Source organism: Leopardus geoffroyi, chromosome A1, assembly GCF_018350155.1.
Source record: "Leopardus geoffroyi isolate Oge1 chromosome A1, O.geoffroyi_Oge1_pat1.0, whole genome shotgun sequence".
Taxonomy (NCBI): domain Eukaryota; kingdom Metazoa; phylum Chordata; class Mammalia; order Carnivora; family Felidae; genus Leopardus; species Leopardus geoffroyi.
Window position 1 is genome coordinate 70,281,561 of NC_059326.1, and position 23,838 is coordinate 70,305,398.

The following is a 23,838-nucleotide window of genomic DNA, read 5'->3' on the forward strand; positions in this document are numbered from 1 at the left end:
ATGCTGTCAATTCCTCCCAAATTTATTGTCTCTTTGTCTAAAATGTATAAAAACTGCCTGCCTTAGTCATTTCTTGGGGTCTCAGTTTCATTTTTTGACCTCCATGTGCACATAATAAAACTTTGGGTTTTTTCCTATTAATCTGCCTTATATCAATTTAATTCCTAAGCCAACTAGAAGAAACCCCGGAGGGAAAAAAAAGACATTTCTATACTCCCTACACTGCATTAAACTACCTCACTATCCAATAGACTCAACGGACCAGCACGGTGTCTTTCATTCATCTATCCAGGAGGAAGCACTGAATAGTGTGTAGACTAAAGATTATAAGGCTGCATCCACCAGATCCTCAAACACAAATGAGTCAAAATCAATAGGGGAAGCATTTGATTGAGTTACCAACAGCTACATTGATTTTCTGTATAGTCAGCTCTTGGCTACACATATGTAAACTTCAGTGTGGAAAAAAAAAAATGAATTAAGTGAAGATGTAGTTGAATGTATTTATGTCTTACCTGGTTGACTTGACTCCGGCTGTAACTAACACTGTGATCAAAGTCTCTATTCTGCTCACTCTACTTCATCATTTTTATGGTCAACCTTTTTTATCTGTTTCATGGCTTATGCCCAAAGGCCTTCTGAGGCAAACTCTCCTCTACCCCAAAGTCGTGAATAGAACTACAACAACGATAATGAATGCTTCCCTTGTGCCAGACTCTATGATAAGCACTCTATGGGCAAGGTGGCGACAGGCAGATAGTGTAAGATTTTACATTATTGTTCTGAAAGGTGGACTAAATAGCAGAGAAGGGTTAGGAACAGAGTTGGATGGTGGAACTGAACAAGTTTCCGATCTCTTTGCCATGTAGTTACAAATGTTTTTGAAGACTATTTTACTCTTGTAAATTCTTCTCAAAAATATTTTCAAAGCATTTTCACATTCAGAACATCTGACATCCATACTCAAAATTACATTCCAAACCAAGTGTGATTGCAGAATTACCTGTATCCCTAGGTCCGTTAGCACAGCAATTTTAGGTCTGATTAGGTATGACACAGTCTTGTGCACATGCTCCTACTCTGTTCAGGTTTTCGAACAAGCACGGCAACCAAAGTCATACCACCGAAGTCTCTTTCAGGATATTAAACCTATTCTGAAGTATAACATGCACCTGCCCAGTTAAAAAGATCAACGAGCAAGCACTTGCATACAATCAGGGCATTTATGAATGAAACACCTGACTGCCCAGATTTTTAATATCTGAGGTAAAATGGGTCAGAAAGATACTTATGTTTAAATGTTTTAAATTATAAGAAACTGTCAGGAAACATAGTTGACCAGGTTAAGCGGCCAGAGTCATTCATTTGATAAGCCCCTGTTGACTGTCCACATGGCAGGCACCAGCTGAATTCCAAGGCTGAAGCCTGGAATAAAAGCAACCCCCACCCCTCCGGGGATGCAGAAAGTCTAGGAGATGAGGGGTTACATCAGAAATCAGTCTCTGGAGAACTGGATCTCCAGAAAGACAGGGATCTGACTGGCTCATTTCATCAGTGACCTTTCAGACTCGTGAAATTCAATCATATTTTCAAGTTAATACTGAAACGTTTTTGAAGTTGTTTTTTAAAACAGCCGTTAGGTCATTCTCCGCTGGACAAGAGGATGGAGAGGAAGTGCTGGCTGTTCCACTCCACCCTTGTGGCCGTGTCCCAAGAGGGCTCGTTCCATTGGCTCGGGCAGCACAGCATGAAGTAGTTATTGCTCAACCTACAGCAGTCAAAGAACTGAGTGGAGAACTGTGCCTCAAAAGCCATATTTTTAAGCAACTGGAAGAACTGAATTAGTAATTAATAAGTTTGGAGGTGAATAAACTCTTTCTGGAAAAGTCCGGATAGGTAAGTATTTTCAGCTTTGAGGGTCACGTGATCTTTGCTGCAAACATTCAACTCTGAGTTATCACGTGAAAGTAGGTCACAGGTGACACGTAAACAAAAGGGTGTGGCGGTACTACAATGAAACTTTATTTACAAAAACAGGCTGCAGGCCAGACAGTTGCCCGTGGGTCAGTCACACTGCGTCTGCATCCTGCTTGATACTAAACATTTAAGACTACACAAACGTATCTGGCTCTATTTGTCCAGAATTATTTTTACTAATATAGTAGCAAAGGAGGTAAGGCAAGAAGTTACCTTTCCAGAAGGATGAGAGATCACACTTTTACAATTTTCAATACATATTTAATTTTTTGAAAATCTCAATGGAAACTAAATACTGTTACTACAATATTGTTATTTTAATTAGTCTTCACTTTAAAAAGCATAGATTCCTTGTGGGGGTTGGCCATGTTTATCATCTAAAAATCAACTAGAAAAATAGGGTTAAAGACCCATCATTTTTAAACGAAAGAGCGCTTCAAGAAACAAAATTAAAATACCTAATTAGTTCATCTAAAAGCACCTGGAAGAAGAAACAAACACCAATCTAAAAAAAATGCAATCCAAATGCAATAATTTCTCTTTCCTCTTTAACAGGTAATCAGTATCTGTATGTTCAAATAAGAGTGATAATAATCATATACTGATCAGGAATATTCACGCTCTGCTCATTATCACCTGGCATCTCATAAAGACTGAACTAGTCTTGAAAATAAGTTATAAGTAGAAACATGTAAATGAATACATAAATGTGTGTGCTGAGTCTCCATTAAAAACAATGTCAACAACAAAACCTCAGCCAAAGATTTCCAGCGAGTTCCTAAGTTACCTGTATCCCATGCCTGTAAGTTCTGTAGCATTCATGCTTTAAACAGCCATCAGAAATGACCCCTATTAACATTTCTGTCCACATTTCAGACTCTGAAAACCCCATACTGTTCTCCTATTCTCCATTATAAAAATGTAATTACCTCTCTGATACTTCCTTGAAAATATCATTGAAATTTACAGAAGGGGGGGGTGTAGGCAAAAAGTGACTCTAAGATAACGTGTACATTAACGTAGAAAAGGCACATTACCTCCGTAACAAATAAGCTCTGTGCTTCCTCTTGCGCATCTGCGGGGACCGTGGAGCACATGTAGCGACCCTGTCGTCTCAGAGTGGCCGTCTGTGAAGGAAAGCGTGGGGAGAGGGTTTGGTTACTGGAAGATGGAAAGGCGCCAGCCTCGGGGTGCAGCCGGGCCTTGCATGGAGACAGTCCCTTCTTCAGTCTCCGCCAGTCCTGCAGAGACAGCCCTTCTCCTTCCTCCTTGGGTCACACACCACGGATCCCTTTAGGTGCCAGAAAGTTCAAAGACGGGCATGGGGTAATGGCTCCCACTTCTTTCTGAGTCAGAGGCCCAGTGAGCCCTCCAGGGAGTCCTTCTGCTCCCACCAGGCAGGGTAGGCCCCCTTTCAGAAACCCTAGCCCTCGCCAGCCCCAAGTGCTTGAGCTAGTCCCACTACATTGCCTTTTACTTGTCTTAATTGCCTTTTTCTAGTGTAAAATAGACATACCATAAAATTTACCATTTTAACTTTTTTCCAGATTTTATTTCATTTTTTTTTAAAGTTTATTTCTTTACTTTGAAAGAGAGTGAGAGCAAGAGCTGGGGAGGGGAAGAGAGAGGGGGAGAGAGAATCCCAAGCAGGCTCCACACTGCCAGTGCAGAGCCCAATGCGGGACTGGAACTCATGAGCTGTGAGCTCATGACCTAAGCCAAAATCTAGAGTCAGACACTTAATGAACTGAACCAACCAGGCGCCCCAATTTTATTTTTTTTAAGCAAACTCTATACCCAATATGGGCTCGAACTCATGACTCTTGAGATCAAGAGTCACATGCTCTACCTACTGAGCCAGCCAGGCACCCCCATTTTAACCACTTTCAAAAAGTGTACATTTCAGTGGCATTAAGTACATTCACATTGCTGTGCAACCATCATCACATCCATGTTTTCTTTTTTCCAGTTCTATTGAGAAATAATGGACATACATCACTGTATAAGTTTAAGGCATATACAGCATGATGGTTTGATTTACATCTATTGTGAAATGAGGACCACGATAGGTTCAGCTAATGTCTATTCTCTCACTCAAATACAATAAAAAGAAAGGGAAAAGGGAAAAAAAACCCTCTCTCCTTGTGATAGGATTTGCTCGCTTAAGAACTGTCCTAGATACCACACAGCCATGTTCACTGCAGTCTCCAGGTTGGACCTCACATCCCTAGTCCTTATTTATCTTATGACTGGAAGTTGGACCTTTTGATCTCCTGCATCCAATTCTTCCTCCCCATACCCTCCATCCCCTCCATCTTTGGTAACCACAAGGCTGATCTCTTTTTCTATGCCTTTTTGTCTTGTTCTGTTTTATTCCACATATAGGTGAGATCACACAGTATTTGTCTTTGTGTTTGATTCATTTCACTTAGCATGATGCCTGCAAGGTCCATCATGTTTTTGCAAATGGTAGGATTTCCTCATTTTTTATGGCTTAATATTATTCCATTGTAGATACATATCACAACTTCTTTACCCATTCATCTAACAATGGATGCTTAAGTTGTTTCCCTGTCTTGGCTACTGTAAACAATGCTGCTATAAACACTGGGGTACAGGTATCTTTTCACGTTAGTGTTTTTATTTCCTTTGGATACAGTCCCATAAATGGGATTACTGGATCATACTGTAATTCTACTTTTAATTTTTTTTAAGTATTTCTCTTTTTTTTTAAGTTTTTTATTTTGAGAGAGACAACGTGAGTGGGGGAGGGGCAGAGAGAGAGACAGAATTCCAAACAGACTGCCAGCTGCCAGCTGCAGACCCCAACGCTGGGCCAGAACCCCCAACCATGATATCATGAACTGAGCCAAAACCAAGAGTCAGACGCTTAACCAGCTGAGCCACCCAGAAGCCCCTCTATTTTTAATCGTTTGAGGGTCCTCCATACTGTTTTCCACAGTGGCTGCACTAAACCACAATCCTACCAACAGTGCACAAGGGTTTCGTTGTCTCCACATCCGTGCCAGCATCTGTTCTCTCTTATCTTTTTGATGACAGCCATTCTAGCAGGCATGAGGTGATATCTCATTGTGATTTTAATTTGCATTTCCCTAACAACTAGTGATGGTGAACTCTTTTCATGTACTTGTTGGCTTTTTGTATAACTTCTTCAGAAAATTGTCTTTTCAGGTCCTTTGCCGTTTTTAATCTGGGTTATTTTTGTTGTTGTTGTTGTTGTTGTTGTTGTTGTTGAGTTCTATGAGTTCTTCATATATTTTGGATATTAACCCCCAGATATGTGGTTTGCAATTATTTTTTTCCCATTCCATAGGTTGTCTCTTCACATTATTGATGATTTATTTTGCTGTGCAGAAGCTTTTGAGTTTGGTGTGGTCACACTTGTTTTTTTGTGTTTTTTTTAATTGTGTTTCTTGTGTTTTAGGTATTAAAGCCCCCCAAAACAATTATCAAGACCCATGTTAAGGAGCTTTATTCCTATGTTCTCTTCTAGGAGTTTCATAATTTCAGGTGTTACATATAAGTCTTTAATCCATTTTGAGTTCATTTTCATGAGTAGTGTAAGACATGGGTCCAGTTTCATTCTTTTACATGGGAATAGCCAATTATCCCAGCACCATTTATTGCCTTTTCTCCATTTAGTATTATTGGCTCCCTTGTCAAATATTAGTTGACCGTATATGCTTGGGTTTATTCGGGGCTCTGGACTCTCTTCCACTGTTTTACTTGTCTGTTTTTATGCCTAAACCATACTATTTTGATGACTACAGCTTTATAGCAGAGCTTGAAATCAGGATGTGTGATGCTTCCTGCTGTGTTCTTCTATCTAAAGATTCCTTCGGCTCTTTGAGGTCTTTTGTGGTTCCAAATGAGTTTTAGGACTATTTTTTCTACTTCACATTCATCTCTTACTTGCCTTTTATGTCCATGCTGGGTCACTGCCACACCCCCAGTGCCTCACAGCATGGTAACCAGGCAAGTAGAAGGTGCTCAATCACTATTCGTTGAATGGATCTATGAATTGTGAATGCTACCTCCCCTCAAGAGGCTCAAATGCTTACTTTAAATAATAAAATGCCTCATGACTTTAGGCAGGAGCAAATCCACTCTAATTAACATCATTTGGAAGGGACTATTTTGCTAATATGAGGAAACCGGACCTCAGACCTCAGAAAGAAATGTTCTAGATGTTTTCTCCCATGGACTGTAATCCTTGGATACTATTAACAGATCATAGTTACAAAAACAGCATACATGGAAAATATTTTGCAAAGAGAGTCTACCCTGTGGTAGCTCTTCATGGCTACTTACTAAACTGGTATCCCCTAGCATCTGTCCCAGATGTTTTTCTTCCTTTGGCTGGAAGAAGCTTGGATCAAATGTGTGATCTCCCTCCCCTCCGGCACAGGTTGAAAACTTCAGTGCATATATTTTGTATGTAATTTAATTTTATTTCCTGCCCCTGTTTTCTCAATGTTGTGTCTCCTTCACCTATTTAACTCTTTTTTGGATGGTGTCAATCTTTGAAAGTAATCTCAAACCCTGTTTTTAGAATAAGCCTCCTTATTCTAAAGGAAAGGAAAGAAGGAACTCCATTCTCCACTGAAGTCCTTCATGGGTGAATTCTTTTTTTTTTTTTTTTAAGTTTTTTTAATATTTATTTATTTTTGAGACAGAGAGAGACAGAGCATGAGCAGGGGAGGGTCAGAGAGAGAGGGAGACACAGAATCCGAAACAGGCTCCAGGCTCTGAGCCATCAGCCCAGAGCCCGACGCGGGGCTCGAACTCACGGACCGCGAGATCATGACCTGAGCCGAAGTCGGACGCCCAACCGACTGAGCCACCCAGGCGCCCCATGGGTGAATTCTTAATTCATTCAGTCTCCAAAAGGGCTCTGAAGGCCCTTGGTCTTGGTTTTTTTGCAACTATCACAAATGGTGAATCTTATTACTCTCACCTGTTCCCAAGAAATGCCATAGAGACGTGTGACGATAAGCACTGAGGAGGCATAATCTATTCAAAACGTTTCCAAGTAACACAGTGATTATTAAGAGATTGTCAGAACAGTTAAAAATCAGGAATAAGAAAAGGGAAATTGTTTAAGAAACTGTGTATGCTTCAAAGAAGGATATATTCTATATCCCTACTTGATGTATTTTGATCTATCATGATTTTTGAAACTAATTGTTACACTTTTAAAATGTTCAGGAAATGCTCAGTTCAAGAAAGTCACTTGAGTCACTTCCAGCCCATTTCCCATCACACCACTAGTCAAAAGACAAAATGTATTATGTTTTTCCAGTGGGATTACCAACTCAAGAAACTTTTTGTTTAAGGTTTTATTTTTAAGTAATCTCCACCCCAAAGTGAGGCTAGAATTCACAATCCCAAGATCAAGAGTTGCACACTCTAATGACTGAGCCAGTCAGGTGCCCCTCAAGAAACTTTAATTATGTGACACTTTTCCAAATACTCCTCTAAGGTGAGAGAAATAGATATGGATCAGAGACAATGCCATTATGTTCTCACTTTAAAAAGAAAGCAACTTTGATCCTTAAAGAGAGGCCTGGCCTTTAGCAGATAAGAGAGCACTGGGCATAAATAAACCAATCATCTGTGTACTTACCACCACCCACCAGTACCAGAATGCTAGGTTTGAGTCCATTACTGATCAAGTCCTAGCTCTGATTTTGACAAAGCTTAGTTTTCCCACAAGAGCCCTTTTTCCTCTGGCGACTTCATCCAAATAAACAGCAAATTTTTATTTATTTATTTATTTATTTATTTATTTATTAATATATGAAATTTATTGTCAAATTGGTTTCCATACAACACCCAGTGCTCATCCCAAAAGGTGCCCTCCTCAATACCCATCACCCACCCTCTCCTCCCTCCCATCCCCCATCAACCCTCAGTTTGTTCTCAGTTTTTAACAGTCTCTTATGTTTTGGCTCTCTCCCACTCTAACCTCTTTTTTTTTTTTTTTTCCTTCCCTTCCCCCATGGGCTTCTGTTAAGTTTCTTAGGGTCCACATAAGAGTGAAACCATATGGTATCTGTCTTTCTCTGTATGGCTTATTTCACTTAGCATAACACTCTCCAGTTCCATCCACGTTGCTACAAAAGGCCATATTTCATTCTTTCTCATTGCCACGTAGTATTCCATTGTGTATATAAACCACAATTTCTTTATCCATTCATCAGTTGATGGACATTTAGGCTCTTTCCATAATTTGGCTATTGTTGAGAGTGCTGCTATGAACATTGGGGTACAAGTGCCCCTATGCATCAGTACTCCTGTATCCCTTGGATAAATTCCTAGCAGTGCTATTGCTGGGTCATAGGGTAGGTCTATTTTTAATTTTCTGAGGAACCTCCACACTGGAACAGCAAATTTTTAAAAAACCATTCACTTACATGAGACACACTTCTGTAGTACACATCTAGCTTCATGTTATTTTTATGTCTAATTCTTGTTGTATACAAAATTGGATGTTTTAGATAACCTCTTTTCTATATAGCTGGCTGCTATCCTTCCCTATATATGACTGCTGTCCCTCACACCAAAAGGTGCAGACAATTTTCCTCTCCTTAAACCCGGGCTGGCTTTGACCAATCAGATGAGGCAGAAATGGCACTGTGGCAGTTCCAAACTCAGCCTTTAGGAGAACTAGCAGCTCTGTTCCTCCTTCTTAAAAGACGACGACATAAAAAGCCACAAAAAAAGTTCTACTACTTGAGACCACTATGCTATGAGCAAGTCCAAACTAGCTATATGGAGAGACCACATATAGAAAGATGCCCCACCTGCCCACAGCTGGTTCCAGCCATCCTGGTTGAGGTACCACAGTGTAAGTAAGGAAGCCTTCTTGGACATTCCAGGCTCTGCCGACAGCAAGTCAAGCAGAACGACACCGCTGAGCCTGGATCAGATTTCAGAATCGTGGGAAATGAAAAATTATTGTCCTGAATTAACTAGGCTTTGGAGTGGTTTGTTACTCAGCAATAACTAACTGTAACAAGATGCTAAGAGATTAGGAACACGTCTTAATTAACATACTGAAGAATACTAATGTTTTCATGAAAATGTTTTCAAATACTAATCACAATATAGAGGTAGGACAGAAGCACTGAAGGGACACATGAAACCGCAACTTGGTTTCTTCATTTACCTTTCTTGGGACATGTGTCAATGTCCTAAGAGTAGACAAGCAAAATAGAAAAAAAAAATGTCTGTTACACTTTGAGAGTAGTTATCAATGGTTTCTCGTCCTCCAAAACATTGTACTGACCATTTTACAGTTCAGCATAAATATCACTTCATCCATCCATCCATCCATCCATCCATCCATCCATCCATCCACCCACCCATTCAGCCATCTGCTGTGTCACTACTTTCTACCACCAGACACTGAACTAGCAGTCAAGACACCAACTTTAATGAAATGTAGTTGCTGTTCCTATAAAGCTTACAGTCTGAAGACAGAGGAAGATGAGGAAATAAATTATCAGAGAGCCACAAGTACTACAGAGGAGTATGAGAGAAAGGGGCACAGAAGCACAGGCTGGCATGAAAGGAAAGAATGGGGGAATCTAAATCCAACGGGGAGGGGAAAAGAACATCGGGAAGATGTGCACCAAGGCAAAAACACTCAAGCTAAATTGTGCAGGATGAGTACAAGTTGTAATCAGTACAAAAGGGGGAGAAGCTTGGGAGACAAGCTTACCCTTGTAAAGTTAAAAGAGCAAAATCAAGACATAATAAATGAGATTATCTCTTTGCACACACAGAAGAGACCCGTTAAATCCTAGAACTATAAATATACCTTACCCCAAAGGAAAAACTGCCCAGACACTAATTAAAGAACACCTAAGAATTAAAAACCCTACCAACCTATAGCCTAATCAATAGTTTTAACTCATCTGGGGAAAGAATGGGCCAACTGAAAGAACAGGGCTTGTATGACCAGAGCAATTTTGTCAGTGTCTTTATCACCATTTAAAAGGAAAGGCTGGAATCCCATCAGGCCGGGGGGGGGGGGGGGGGGGGGGCCTGAGGCACCACTGACTCCTGGACTTGGCACCAATGAGGAGCCACCACTTGATGTCCTCTGTTCACAAGGCCTTCCCACTCACTGAATCCAGCTTCATGAATCCACTTGTTTATAAAGGGATTCCCATTTAGACTTTCCTAATTACAGAGAACTGACACGGCCAATGAATGTATTCTGATCTGCTTATTAATTCTAGTTCTCAATGCTCATTATTAAATGCTATTTGGTTTGTCGTCTTGTGAGGCTGTCTGTTACAAGTCAGTTCTCTGAGCTCAAACAACTCTGGTCACATTGACCAAACTCAGTCTCTGGACTTGCAAAGCTAAGAGCTGACCCCAGACCTTGGTGACTTATCAACCACAGCCCATGAGGCCCTGTCTGGTAGCTCATCAATCTCTGACTCCATAATCCAAAACTCTCCTGCAGGCACATGTCCTACTTCCTCCTATCAGATTGTGGATTCCTCTAAGGGCAGGAGCAGATCTTCCTATCTGTATCTCTGGGCTAGGTAATCAATCTTTCAAGAATGAATGAATAAAATAGTCAATGGAGATAGAAATAGGACTCTACTGAAAATCATCGATTACTTGTATATAACTTTTTTTCTGTTATTACAAAAACTTCTCCAGTCCATTATAAAAACTGACAAGGGAAGACTACAGCATAAGTGAATGCTCTAATTTCTCCAAAGACTTTTTTATTAAAAGTCATATTTGGGTAATAGTCTACTGTATGCCAAATCGATTCACATTAAAATATCTGCAGTTTTATTTATCTGGCTTATAACAGAGTCCCAATCAATACCTGGAGATTTATACTCAGTGAACACTAAAGCCCTCCTCAAAAGTGGACTTGATTTTCTTTTCCACAGTTGTGGTATTCTGTTCTCCTTTTTTATCAGTTAAAATCATATTCCTGCTAAAAGATGGGTCTGTATCCACTTTATATAAATCAACATCAAGGTGGACATTCAAAGAATATCAGTCCCATTCTTATGTTTGGAAATAAATTATTCCCACGCCACTGAGAGAGCTCAGCAGTAGCTTTCTCCTCAGTAGATCTCTACATTTGCAAGGGGGAGGGGAGAAGCATTTCACTATGAAGCGTGATAAGATCTGCAAATTAAATCTAAACACAGCTAGCATCTCCGGCAACCATTTTGAATAGAAATCTCATGGCACAAAGCACAATTTAAAACAACAGCCCTCTTCTAGCTACTAAAATAGTCTAAATTATTTTCAGTCAGTTACTGTGACTTAGGTTAAATGCTGATAGTCTTGGACACATGGAGACCCTTTATTACCTTGGCCAAGTAGGGACAGGAGTCTTATGAGGAATTCCAAAGAATGTCAGGAGTAACTAAAAAGAACAATTTAGAACTGCTAAAGGAAGAGAAAGTGGTGAAGTCCTCACCCAAAAGGCTTAGAAGGTGGCACAAGGACACCTGAGAGCCCAGGTCAGTCTTTAGGGGACTTTTTCCTTTAATGGAATGAGTTGAAGGAGTTCAGGGTTTCCCCCAGACCTGAACAGAAACAGCAGAACTCATAAGTATCTCTCAGCTTAATTTAATGGAAGGACAAATGTCAAATAGATCCTCTTTTACTTTAAAAACTTTTTTCTCTCTTGGTTGAAATAACTCCCTGTTGGGGCGCCTGGGTGGCGCAGTCGGTTAAGCATCCGACTTCAGCCAGGTCACGATCTCGCGGTCCGTGAGTTCGAGCCCCGCGTCAGGCTCTGGGCTGATGGCTCGGAGCCTGGAGCCTGTTTCCGATTCTGTGTCTCCCTCTCTCTCTGCCCCTCCCCCGTTCATGCTCTGTCTCTCTCTGTCTCAAAAATAAATAAACGTTGAAAAAAAAAATTAAAAAAAAAAAAAAAAAAAGAAATAACTCCCTGCAAAGACTGGGGTCACTTCAGCGGCTCTGAGCCATATCTGGATGCGTGGCCCAGGGAGGCAGGGCTGTACACCACCTAAAGGGACATACGGGCAAACCATACAGAGGGTCTGCTCATCTGGGCCAGCCCTGAGGCATCCTGGCATTTCCCGACCCTCTTCTTCATCACTCACAGCTGCTCCCTGATGGCCTGCTGTAACCTTGGTTCTGCATCTTCAACTTGGCACCTCTCTCTACGAATGGAATTCTTGACCCCAACCTGGCCAGGGTTCTCTCCATCAGGGCCAGCCACCCCACCACCCCGACCCCACTGAGGCTGGGGCACCGAGAAGCTCTTGTTTCAACCCACAAGAAATGTGAGGTGAATAATGTAATTAAACTTCCTACAGAAGAATCTGAGAAGTGATATTTGAAAGGGTTTTGAAGTGAGAGCCAGGAAACCTGAGTGCTCATCTGAGCTCAGCCGCTAATTAGCTGTGTGATCTTGGGGGGAAAGTTTTAACTTTCCACATCTGTAAAATAGAGAGTTTTCTAAGGATCTCCAGGCTTCCTTTGTAATTTAAAAATCCCACAGTTCTGTGAACATGGAATTCTAAGTCTATATCTCTCAAATGGCTTATTATCTGTGCTTGGAGAGAAACTAAAAGACATCCAAGAAAATAAGATGAATACTATGTCTGCTTTGATTGATTACCCCATTTATTTTTATGAAAGGAATTGCTGGATGAGAAGGAGGGCAGAGTCACTTTGTAGACTTAAATAAATATAGGGTGAGTCTTAATGGAGACATGCTTTCGTGTCCTTATTTCTTTACTCTTCTGACCCTCCCAACCCATATGGCACGGGACTTTATATTAATCACTTTAGAATGGGCATTAAAACTGTAACAAAACAACTCTCTTAATTCCTGGTGGGAAGCAAGCATAGCTGCGGCTGCTCAAAATATCCTATTTTATAAGATTTTAATAAAGAGGCTGAAACAAAAGGCCCACCCTTCCCCTGGGCCCTGTGAACAATGAGCCGGAGGATAGATCCCAGAGAAGTGGGTGGGCTGCAACCTGAGCTCACTGCGTGTGTCCACCGACACTGTCTCCCCATCTCTCCTGTTCAAAGGAGCACAGGGCTGGGAGTGTCCTCCCTCGGACAGAAAAAACAAACATCACAGGCAGCCCAGAAGGCAGTGCCGGCCTTCAATCAGGAAGAGATGGCTCCTCGAGTCCTCTGAGCAGAACGACTCCGAAGAGTTTCAAGAGGTGAAAAAGGTTCTCTTCAAGAGGAAGTAAGGGGTCAGTTAGGCACATGGCTGCAGGAAGTTGAGAGTGAGGGAAATTTCCTAGGTGCCTGGGGTCTTACCTCTAAGATGGGCCCTGAGGCCTGAGGACAGCCTGAGGTGAGAGAGGGGGGCCCGAGACGCACTCCAGCAGACATGACCTGCTGGCCAGAGAAGCCCACCAGGTCTCAGGGGCTGGTCAGCTCCCATCTGCCCTTACACAAAAAGGTGGACTCGCTTTGCTTAGCAGTTAACCTACCTGGTTTGTAATTCTATGCAAAGCATCCTATGCTTGTATTCATTTTTGTGTTTGTTTTAATTCACCTAGTAGAACTATACCTTGAAACCTTTGAGGACTTGATGCATTTGCAGAGAAACAGTACTTTGATCTTCCAGGAGAAGGGCGACCTTGGGGTGTGGTGGGAGGCGGCCAGCACTTGGTGAGGGGAGGGAAGTGGATGCTGCCAGAAATCAAAGCCCAGGCAGCCTAGGGAAGACAGCTCTTCAGGCTGGCGTCCCTCAGCCTGGCCCATCTCCTTTGCTAAACAAGTAAGTCCTGGGTTGAATTTATATTGTGCTCGACTGGGCCAAATGGACAGCATCCACTTCAATGTTCTAAAGTTATCTTGGCTTTTCAACTATTCCCTGTCAGACAGGCAGCTCTCAACACCTCTTTCCTTTCGTCTCTAGCCCTGAGCCAAACTGCAGGGTACCTCACGCGTCTGTGAAGTTAGGTTCCTTTATATCATATGCTGGAAACTGGCCTTGGTTGCATCTGTCTGTGCATGAAACATCACTACTAGACAATTCTGGGGACGTTTCGGTGACTTATCGAGCACAGCGTAATGGCACCTTTCCACATGTCTGGCAGACGCATTTGTTTCAGAGCAGATGACTTACTTTGAGAGGATTCAGTCCCAAGCCAGGCTGGAAACTAGAACTCACGCAGGGCGTTCCCCACATCTCACTGCAGAGATCACGTCTTGGCGGCTGACCCACAGTGTTCTAGTAACATCAGACAATCCCGTTTTCAGTTTCCTGAGAACTCTCAATGCCTAACTCACTAATAATTACGAAAATGGACAAAGCATGGGACAGGACAAGGGTCTGGAGAAGGAACCCCATTTAGGTTTCTGGAGGGATTTAACAAAAGACCACTCCATAGGAACCCATTAAAACCCTACGAGGGCTGAGACACGCTGAGGGACGCCTCTCCCTCTCAGCTCCTCTTCGCTGCCCCTGCAAGCTCCCCGGGCTCCCACCCTGCACTGCCTGTCTCCGCTCACTCAACAGTACCACCCCCATGTGCTGTCAGTGACTTTCCTTGCTGGACACCCCCAAACAGTGCACTGATCTGGGGTGCTCTCGCGTGCACCTCAGTCTAGCACCCATACCACTATGCCCAGCTCCCCTCCGTAGTCCCTCGTACCACCTGCCAGTCGTCTCTCCAAAACTCTCATCTGATAGCACCAGGCCTCCACTTAAAACCTTTCCATGACTCCTTGCTGCCACCAGAATCGAGTCCAAGCTCCTCAGCAGAACCTAAGACACGGCCAAGCCGCTGTGATGTCTTTTCTGGGCTCACCTGCCCTTCTTCAGCCCTGTAGCACATGGGGACTTCTGACTCCCTCAGGCACCAGACCATCCGCCTGGCTGCGGAGCTGTTCCCACCACCCACATCTCCCACCAGGCTGGAGATGCCCAGACTAAGCTACTCATCTTTGCTTCTCCAACACCCAGCAGAACATCTGGCACGTCGTAAATGTTTGCTGAGTGAATGGGCAGCAGAGATTTTAAAATGGGGATTGTTTTATTCAATTGTAAGATCGCTCAGGGTTCCAAATGAGACAGTGTCTCAGAACTGGTGAGACATCAGGTAGCTTCTGTCACCACATAATGTCCCGTTCCCTAAAATGTCACATACATTTGTAAGTGTCCGTAGACCTTTGAGAGCCATAAAAATTTCATTCTGCTACCTTCTCAAACCCCCAAAATTATACATTACATAACTGCTCAAATGCAGTAAACTATAACTAAACAAGTGAAATGTTCATCCTTCATGACCAGACTCATCCGTTAAGTTCAGTTTTTAGAGATTTTGTTTGGCTTATGTTTGGTTTGGTATTGGAAGCTTGTTTTCCATTGCTCTTAAGTACCAACGCATAAGAGAGAATGAAGAAGGGGAGAGGGGTAATCCAGAAAACAAGGGGGGGCTTGGGTCATTTGGGGGACACGTGGCAGGTCCAGCTTCCCCATGCGTAAGGGGCTCCACCTGCCCCACATCACATGACTTTGAAGACATGGCCATCCTCAAAACTGAACAATGTTACATAAACAGGAAGGAGGCAGCTTCCTAGGCCCTCACCTCCCTCCCTGCCAACTGAGGGACATCAGCCAGGTGTACAAAGAGCTTTCCTGAATGGTGGTGTCTCTTTGGATTCTTGTATATCTATGAGAACCCAAATTTTGGGGCAAATGTTATCCCTGAACAACAGATTTAAGAAAAGTGAGTATTAAGAAGGCTTATCACGGGGGCACCTGGGTGGCTCAGTCAGCTAAGTGCCCGACTCTTGGTTTTGGCTAAGGTCACGATCTCATGGCTTGTGGGTTCAAGCCCCATGTCGAGTTCTGCGCTGACATCACAGAGCCTGCTCATAATTCTCTCTCTCCCTCCCCACATGCTCTCTGTCAAAATAAATAAACTAAAAAAAATTTTAAAGAAAAAAGAAGGCTTATCACTTACTCCAACACCCAGATTAGTAAGAGAGACCTGGGGCTAAAACCTTGGGTCACATGACTAAATCTTGGGTCTTGCCTGGAGAGCACCTACCATCCCTCTGATTGACTTGTGTTCCATTTGGTAACATTACCTTGAGGAAGGTACAAGCCAGCCCAGTTTCTTGTTTCCGAGCTCTCTGTGTATGGCCCTGTAGGTCCTCCTCTAGAATGCAATTTTAATTTCTAGCTAAACAGACCATATGTTTGTGTGAACACCTGGCATAGTGAATATGCCCTTAATTACATATTCCAAGATACTGGTGAGCTTTCCTCCCTCACGCTCTCCTCGCTGCTCAGGTGTAAAGTTTCACTTAAGTGTCAAGGAGGGTTCCTCTCAGGTCCCTCCATGCGTTTGCCAGTGCGGTGCTCCGGTCATGTCAGAGCATCAGGCCTCTGCACTTGCGCTCCTCCTGCAATGCCACCCAAAGTCTTATTTTAAACAAGTGGAGCGGACATGACGCTTTGCAGATTAAATGCTACCCAAATGAGGAAGTCCTGACTCGACGATGTCTGGCATCAGGGCACTGGGCTGAGCTTCCTTACTCTGTCCTCTCTGGATCTCACACACACGCTCACATGCACGCTCGGGGTGCTGCTGGGCACTCCGAGCAGGACACACTTGGCAGTGTCCAGGCTCGGCCAGGCAGCCCTTCTGGAAAAGGGCAGAGCAATGGACACGGCAGGACCCTTTTGGGTTGTAGGAACCACACAGATTTTGAACCTAATAGCATGATCAATGGCATCTGGTAATTCTGACACCAAAAACCTAGATCTTCTCTTTAAGAACCTTTTGGTTTTGTACTCAATCATATTGTGTCTCCTTCCCTTCTACTCCCCTGATCTGCTACCTTAAGATAGTTTTACAGTTAAGATAATTATGACAAAGAATGATACTCAGGGAATGTTAGAGGTACAGTATAAATAAATCTCCATCTGCTTACACGGTCTTAGGATATCGCCTGGGCTTAGAACTTCCTCTGTGTCTGTTAGTTGTGTTTAATAACCTAGGACAAATACATTAACCACATAGATAAATCTGCCCCCCCTACCCCTCATTGCTTACAAGTCTGGTGTGTGCTTATCCATTTCTACCAATTGTGGGACATTCACCATTCTCTCCGGCCTATGTAAAATGTGAGCTAAACATTCTTTTTAAAAAAGCAAAGAAGAAGATTTGAGGAAGGGAGGGAGGGAAGAAATGTGATCTGACGTGGGGAATACACACACATAATGGTGGACTACTAGATTTATCTGGTATCTTTTCCTCTACATAAGAGAATCAAATCTTAGATTCGCTTATGCAGGTGTGTGTGTGTGTGTGTGTGTGTGCATATATCCTCTTTCATCTAGTTATTAACGTAGTTAACATCACGCCCTATTTGATCAAAGCTTTCCTAATCACTGTGCGGTATTTTTAATAAAAATCGTGTCATATTGTGTGTGCCTCAGTGAACAAAAGCTACTTCCCTCGCCAGGCTGTATTGAGGAACAATGAAGAAAATAGCTAACGTGCTTTGTAAATACAGAAATCAATCTGGCAAGCTTTGACGTGAGTGGTTTTGCAGCAGGTACCACAGTTCCCAGAGTTCCCCAGCACCTGGGACACTGTCACACTATGTTCTGCATGAATGTTCCCACCCCCCCACTATAACACGGGACGACATGTCCATCACGTGTCCTAGTATCAAATGCCACAGAGCACAGCATGTACCCTCCACTGATGGATGAATGGGCCTGCTCTGCCCATAAAAGAGCATGGGGATCCAGAGGGATACCCGTGGTCAGGAGGAAGACTGGGATACCCACCATGGTGTCACATCAGCTGAACCTCACTGAGAAGCAGCAGTGGTCACAGCCAGATCAGCCTCCTATCCTACAAGGCTGCCACCTTCATTTAGAAAGCATGGCACAAATCAAAGTTCATTACGGTTCCTCAATATATCTCTATGGTTGTGAATGGAGAATCTGGTAGAGAAGCTATTTTTCACAAGTGATTTTCACCTTCACCAATATAATACTGAATTGGCACAGTTCCAAGACTGATATCCCTTTAAGTTTGTTTAGCTGAGCAAGATTTTATTTTATTTTATTTTTCAATATATGAAATGTATTGTCAAATTGGTTTCCATACAACACCCAGTGCTCATCCCAAAAGGTGCCCTCCTCAATACCCATCACCTCCCCTCCCCTCCCTCCCACCCCCCATCAACCCTCAGTTTGTTCTCAGTTTTTAAGAGTGCTGAGCAAGATTTTAAACAAATCAAGGAACAAATGTGATAGTCAAGGTAATAATAACAACCAAATGTTCCTAAAGCATTTTCTTTTCCTGTTGCATTTCCAATAAGAAATAAAAGTTACAGTATGTATCTTCAAGGGGTCAAGGGATCCATCTCAAGCTTAGATTAAATGCTCAAAATAGTCATTTGACCTATACCTATAACTTAATTCTTATTTCTTTTTTTTATTAACTTTTTTAATGTTTATTTATTTTGGAGAGAGAGACAGACAGACAAACTGCAAGTGCAGGAGAGGCAGAGAGAAGGAGACACAGAATCCGAAGCAGGTTCCAGGCTCTGAGCTGTCTGCACAGAGCCCGACTCGGGGCTTGAAATCACGAACCTCGAGATTGTGGCCTGACGAAGTTGGAAGCTTAACCGACTGAGCCACCCAGGTGCCCTGTACTTCTTATTTCTATTTGACTTTATGTATCACGTAAGTTCAATAGTCCCAGCAGTTAGGCTGAATGTGTTTATTCTTAAACTGTCCAAATTTCTATCAAATGATTTAGTGCTTTGTTACATGTTGATTCACCTTACCCATGAGCTATCCAAGGTCACCCATGCCATGACCCATGCTGACTACCAAATGCCCACCTATGTAATCTCAAACACCAAAGTGCCCCTTCTCCAACTGCCACTTACTATCCCTCCAGCTGTCCCACACCAAGCATTTATGCTCGTTCACCCATAAGGTCCTCTACTGCCTTCTTTTCTCAGTCTAACACGCACCTCTAAAGACTCCCCATCCGGCCAAGAGTCCGTGGGAAGCCATTTTAGGACCTCAGATGCCTCACTCTTGGGCCCTGCAGTGATTCCCCACCTCCCACACACTCCACCTTGCCACACTCCCACCTTGTTTTCTCTTCTTAGTTCTCAAGCACTGACATTCCCTAAAAGGCTGTTTTCAACAAAATCTTAGGTGGAAGGAGCCCACTCTCGGTTGGTGATTCATATATTCTCATTCTCTCCCTCCCTCTCACTCATTCATTCCACTCAAGTGTTGAATTCCTGCTCTGTGTCATGTGTTTCCAGGTCCTTGGGAAACATCCGTGCATGAGACTCAGATCCCTGCTCCCACAGAGCTCACATGAATAGATATGTAAGTATGTTGGAAGTGGATAAATAATGTGGTAAGAAAAAAAATTAAACATAAACAAGACTAGGAATGTCAAAGGGGGAGGGAGAGTAGGGCAGTCATCGAGGACCTCACTAAGAAGGTGATATTTGGCAAAAGGCTTGCAGGAGGTGAGAGACAGCTGGGTAAAGGGTGCATTGGCAGAGAGGAAAGCCTGAGAAAGGGCCCTAAGGCAGGGGACGGCCCAGAGTGAAGAAAGAGCCCCCACAGAGGCCAGGGTGGTGCAGCAGAGATAGTGGGTCAGGGAGGTCATGGGTAGATAAGACCACAGTAGCCCTTCGGGCCATTGTAAGGTCTTCATAGAAGGACTGTGAACACAGGAGTAATGTCATCTGACCTACCTTCCAAACTGACTTTTTAAATTACTCTTGCTACTCTCTTAGGATAAACTGGAAGGGGGCAAGGATAGGATCTGGAAGACTTGATAGGAGACTCTTGCATTAGCCAAGGCGAGAAAGGATGAGGGCTGTGGCCATGGTTACAGCAGTGGAAGAACTAATCAATGACTCTTACTACCACATTACTCTTGCTGTCATCCCCCCCCCCCCATCCTATTCCCCAGGTTTCCAAACCCTCCTTACTGCCCCACCTCCCCCACTGAGCTGCACCACCTCTGTGCCAGCCTGATACTAGCCCTTCAGCCCAACCCACCTCTAAATTTCTCAACAGCGAATCCTCTCCTTGCTGCTCAGAGATGGAACTCTCTCCTTCTTCCCCCAAAGACCCTTAATTCCATCCCCAAGAACCCCCAGGGAGCCCTGTTTCAAAACACATCCCTGTGACATTGGCATCTTCAATGTCTTCCCCATTCCTGGACTTCCCTTCTTAGCTCATTCTCTCGTTTTCCCAATCCTGATAAAACCTCTTATTATCCCTCTGCGCCATGATGATTCCTTCTCTCTACTACCATTTAACACTAACCTCTGCACCCCACCTGCTCACTTTGTCAGCCCTGGTCAGAGACTATCTTCACGGGAAAGATGTCCTAGGTATCAACTCCCCAGCTCATTAGGAGAGACTTGAGACTGTCTGCCTTTTCTGCCTGCCTTCTTCAACTCTTCTCACTGCCTTCCAGGACCCTGTAGTTTCCTGGCTCTTCCCCTACTTTCTGTCCCTGCTTCCCACCTCCCTCCTTCCTAAGTGAAGGCACCCCCAAGATCCAGTACCCACAGAGGCACCCCATGCCCTTGGCCTCTAGGCTGCTGACTCACATTTTTATGGGTGAGCCAAGGGAATACACTGCTTCTCTCTCAGGCTGAACTTCTGCATTTCTAACCACTTCAAGGACTCTTAGCACCTGGATGTCATACTATCTCCAACTTTATACTCCTAGAATAAATTCCTATGGGACCCCACCTCTCTCATGATACTGGTCACATTTTTCTTATTACAAATATTCAGTTATTATCTCTTCTAAGTTTGGGGCAATTTGAAAGCAGGAACCCTGTCTTATACTTATACCTTAAGCGTCTCACAAGGCTGAGCCCTTTGCACGAGGAGGAGAACTTTCAATTATAAGCTAAACAAATATACTCTTCAACTCGACTGGTTGGTTCCAGCCAAAAAATAAGCTTTTAAGACCTATTTGATAATGAAAGTATGATCTGTCCCTGTTTTCTGTAAAAGTCATCACTTGAACTAGAATTAAAATTCCCATCTCCTGAAGGTCTGGCCAATGTCAATTTAGAAATATTATTTATCCAGATTTTATTCAGGTGGGTTCAATCCTAGACATGAACTAATATCCCAGAAACCACAATGTTCACAGAAAGTTACACTATCGGCCGCTGAATTCCCTCTGATAAAAATTTCGAGGAATTTGTCAAAAGAACATTTTTCAATAAAAAGCTCAAAACAAAGTACTGAGATTATTTTTTTGGCAGCATATAATAAAAAGTGAGGACAAAACACTGTGGAAAGAATTTTTTCTTTTCAAAAGGACAGATGGGAAATGAGATCAGTGACTTCCAGGCCCTTTGTAAGTAAAGGGGCCTGGCTTCCTTTTCAGGCCAGTGGTTTGTAGATCATTATCAGTCTCATGTAAGTAGAAGAGGAAAAGAAACAGAGGACAAATAAAAATCAGGATGTTATTTAAAGGGAAATGGATTAGCCACATTTTTCTGTACAATGCTGAGAACACTCAAGGATTCTCCTGTATCTAAACATTTCCAAAAATGAAAATTTCTAGGATTGCCAATTATTAATCACCTTTCCTTGGTGCTCCTATCTTTCCTTTTAAGTTCTCTTGTTAGGGAGTATGATATTGATACTAAACCATGAAGTATCAGCAGGAAGAGCACCCGAGAAATTACTCCTCACCCTGACTTCAAACAACTTGAAGGATGACAACAATGCCACATCCACACAGCACAGGAATCCTGCAACCACACGCTCTGGTTTTGTTTTTTTTTTAACTGTGATAAATTATCTATAACATAAAATTTACCATTTAAACCGTTTTTAAGTGCCCAGTTCAGTAGCATTAAGAACATTTTCACTGTGGTGCAGCCGTCCCCGTCATCCACCCACAGAACTCTTTTCATCCTGCAAAACCGAAAACTCTGTACCTATTAAACAGTGAGTTCCCCTCCCCCCAGCCCCCGGCCAACCACCACTCTACTTCTTGTCTCTACAAACATGACTATCCTAAGTACCTTGCGTAAGTGGAATCATACAATATTTGTCCTATATGACTGTCATCCTGAGCATAATGTCCTCAAGGTCCATCCATGTTGTAGCACATCAGAATTTCCTTCCTTTTTAAAAAAATTTTTTAATGTTTATTTATTTTGAGAGAATGAGACAGAGCATGAGTGGGGGAGGGGCAGAGAGAGAGAGAGACAGAGACAGAGAGAGAGAGAGACAAAAGGAGACACAGAATCTGGAGCAGGCTCCAGGCTCTGAGCTGTCAGCCCAGAGGCCAACTCGGGGCTCAAACTCACCAATGGCGAGATCATGACATGAGCCAAAGTCGGACCTTACCTAACTGAGCCAATCAGGTGTCCCAGAATTTCCTTCCTTTTTAAGGCTGAATAACATTCCATTATATGGATATACCACAGTGTGTTTACCCATTCATCCACAGATGGATACTTGGGCTGTTTCCAGCTCTTGGCTGTTGGGACTAATGCTGCCAGGAACATGGGTGTTCAAGTGTCTCTAAGTCTCTGCTTTCGATTCCTTTGCATACATCTCTGGAAGTGAAATAAGATACGCTCTTTGTATTTCTTCAACACAAATTCTACCCCTTGTTAGTTTACATCAAACACCAAAGACTAATTTTTGTGAAATGTAAACAGTATCCATAAATTGCCTCCCAGCATCCTTTTTTTTTACTCATCACTACCTTTCCCATATCCTATCACTTTACATAACTGCACACACATTAGCGAGCTGTGTAACAAGCCAGGATACAGGCAGTTCTCAAGCAAGCTGCAGATTCAGTTAACAACGTCACTGCCACCAGCATCACCTGGTAAAGGACTTCCAGCTGATGGGGAACCATGACTGAAAGCCAATGGCCGAAGCCACACTGGGTTCTATGTATCTGACAAGAAGAGGAGCAGTCCTGGGCGTTACTTTGGAGTTATGCGGAGATGGGTCGTTTCTTCAGCAAAATTCAATTTACATTTCTTGATCTAAAACATCCTAACAATAAAGGTTACACCTCTGTCTAACTGACTTTTCAAGTTTACCTACAACTTACCCAAGGAAAAGAAACTTCTAGACTCTCACCAAGGAAACTTGATAATGGACAGTAAGTATTAGAGGAATTACGAAAATGGGGGAAAAAATCACTGTGGACTTGAACAGCTTCAGAGGACATGGGATGTGAAGCAGCCTGGGAGGGGTGAGAAGGTTCTAGAAGGTGGAAAAGAAAAGAAGATATTGGTGGCAAGGAGAACCATGAAGCCAAGACAGACACAGAACCAGAACAGACCGTAAAGCACAGGGCTGATTCTGGAAAAAGAAATTCAGCCAGCTAGTGAGGGATGTAGTGGCCACACATTCCCGCCCCTGGTCCTGGCAGGTAAAACTGGACATCATAAATATTCTGAGGGCTGAGAACTGCCATTTTTTCTTTTTAAAATCCACACTGACTCCATGTCTCTCAGGTTATTTTGTCTGTTTTAAACACTTTTCTCCCACCCTTCAGCAAGTATATTTAAGAAAAAACAATACATATATATATATTGTATTGGGTATATATATATATATATATATACACATACACATAAGACTCATTTTCAGAGAACACAGGTATCTTTAGAGGCTGATGAATATCAACACGTGTCCTGCTCTAGAACTGTATGAATGTTTCATCACTATCCATACTTATATTTTAACAAATTATCATTTTGCACAAAGTTCTATTATTTTAACAGTTAACTAATATTGTTTAACTAGCATGCATGGCAAATTAATCCCCAGCA

At 42.8% G+C, this 23,838-nt stretch overlaps 1 protein-coding gene across 25 annotated transcripts in view; it reads right to left on the reverse strand.

Moving 5' to 3' along the window:
* DOCK9 (dedicator of cytokinesis 9) overlaps positions 1-23,838 on the reverse strand; it is a 291,057-nt gene that overhangs the window by 133,036 nt on the left and 134,183 nt on the right. For all 25 annotated transcript variants that reach the window (XM_045444882.1, XM_045444848.1, XM_045444766.1 and 22 more), the window contains exon 3: positions 3,015-3,104. In XM_045444882.1, the coding sequence (XP_045300838.1) occupies positions 3,015-3,104 (90 nt within the window). The remainder of the gene's footprint in view (positions 1-3,014; positions 3,105-23,838) is intronic.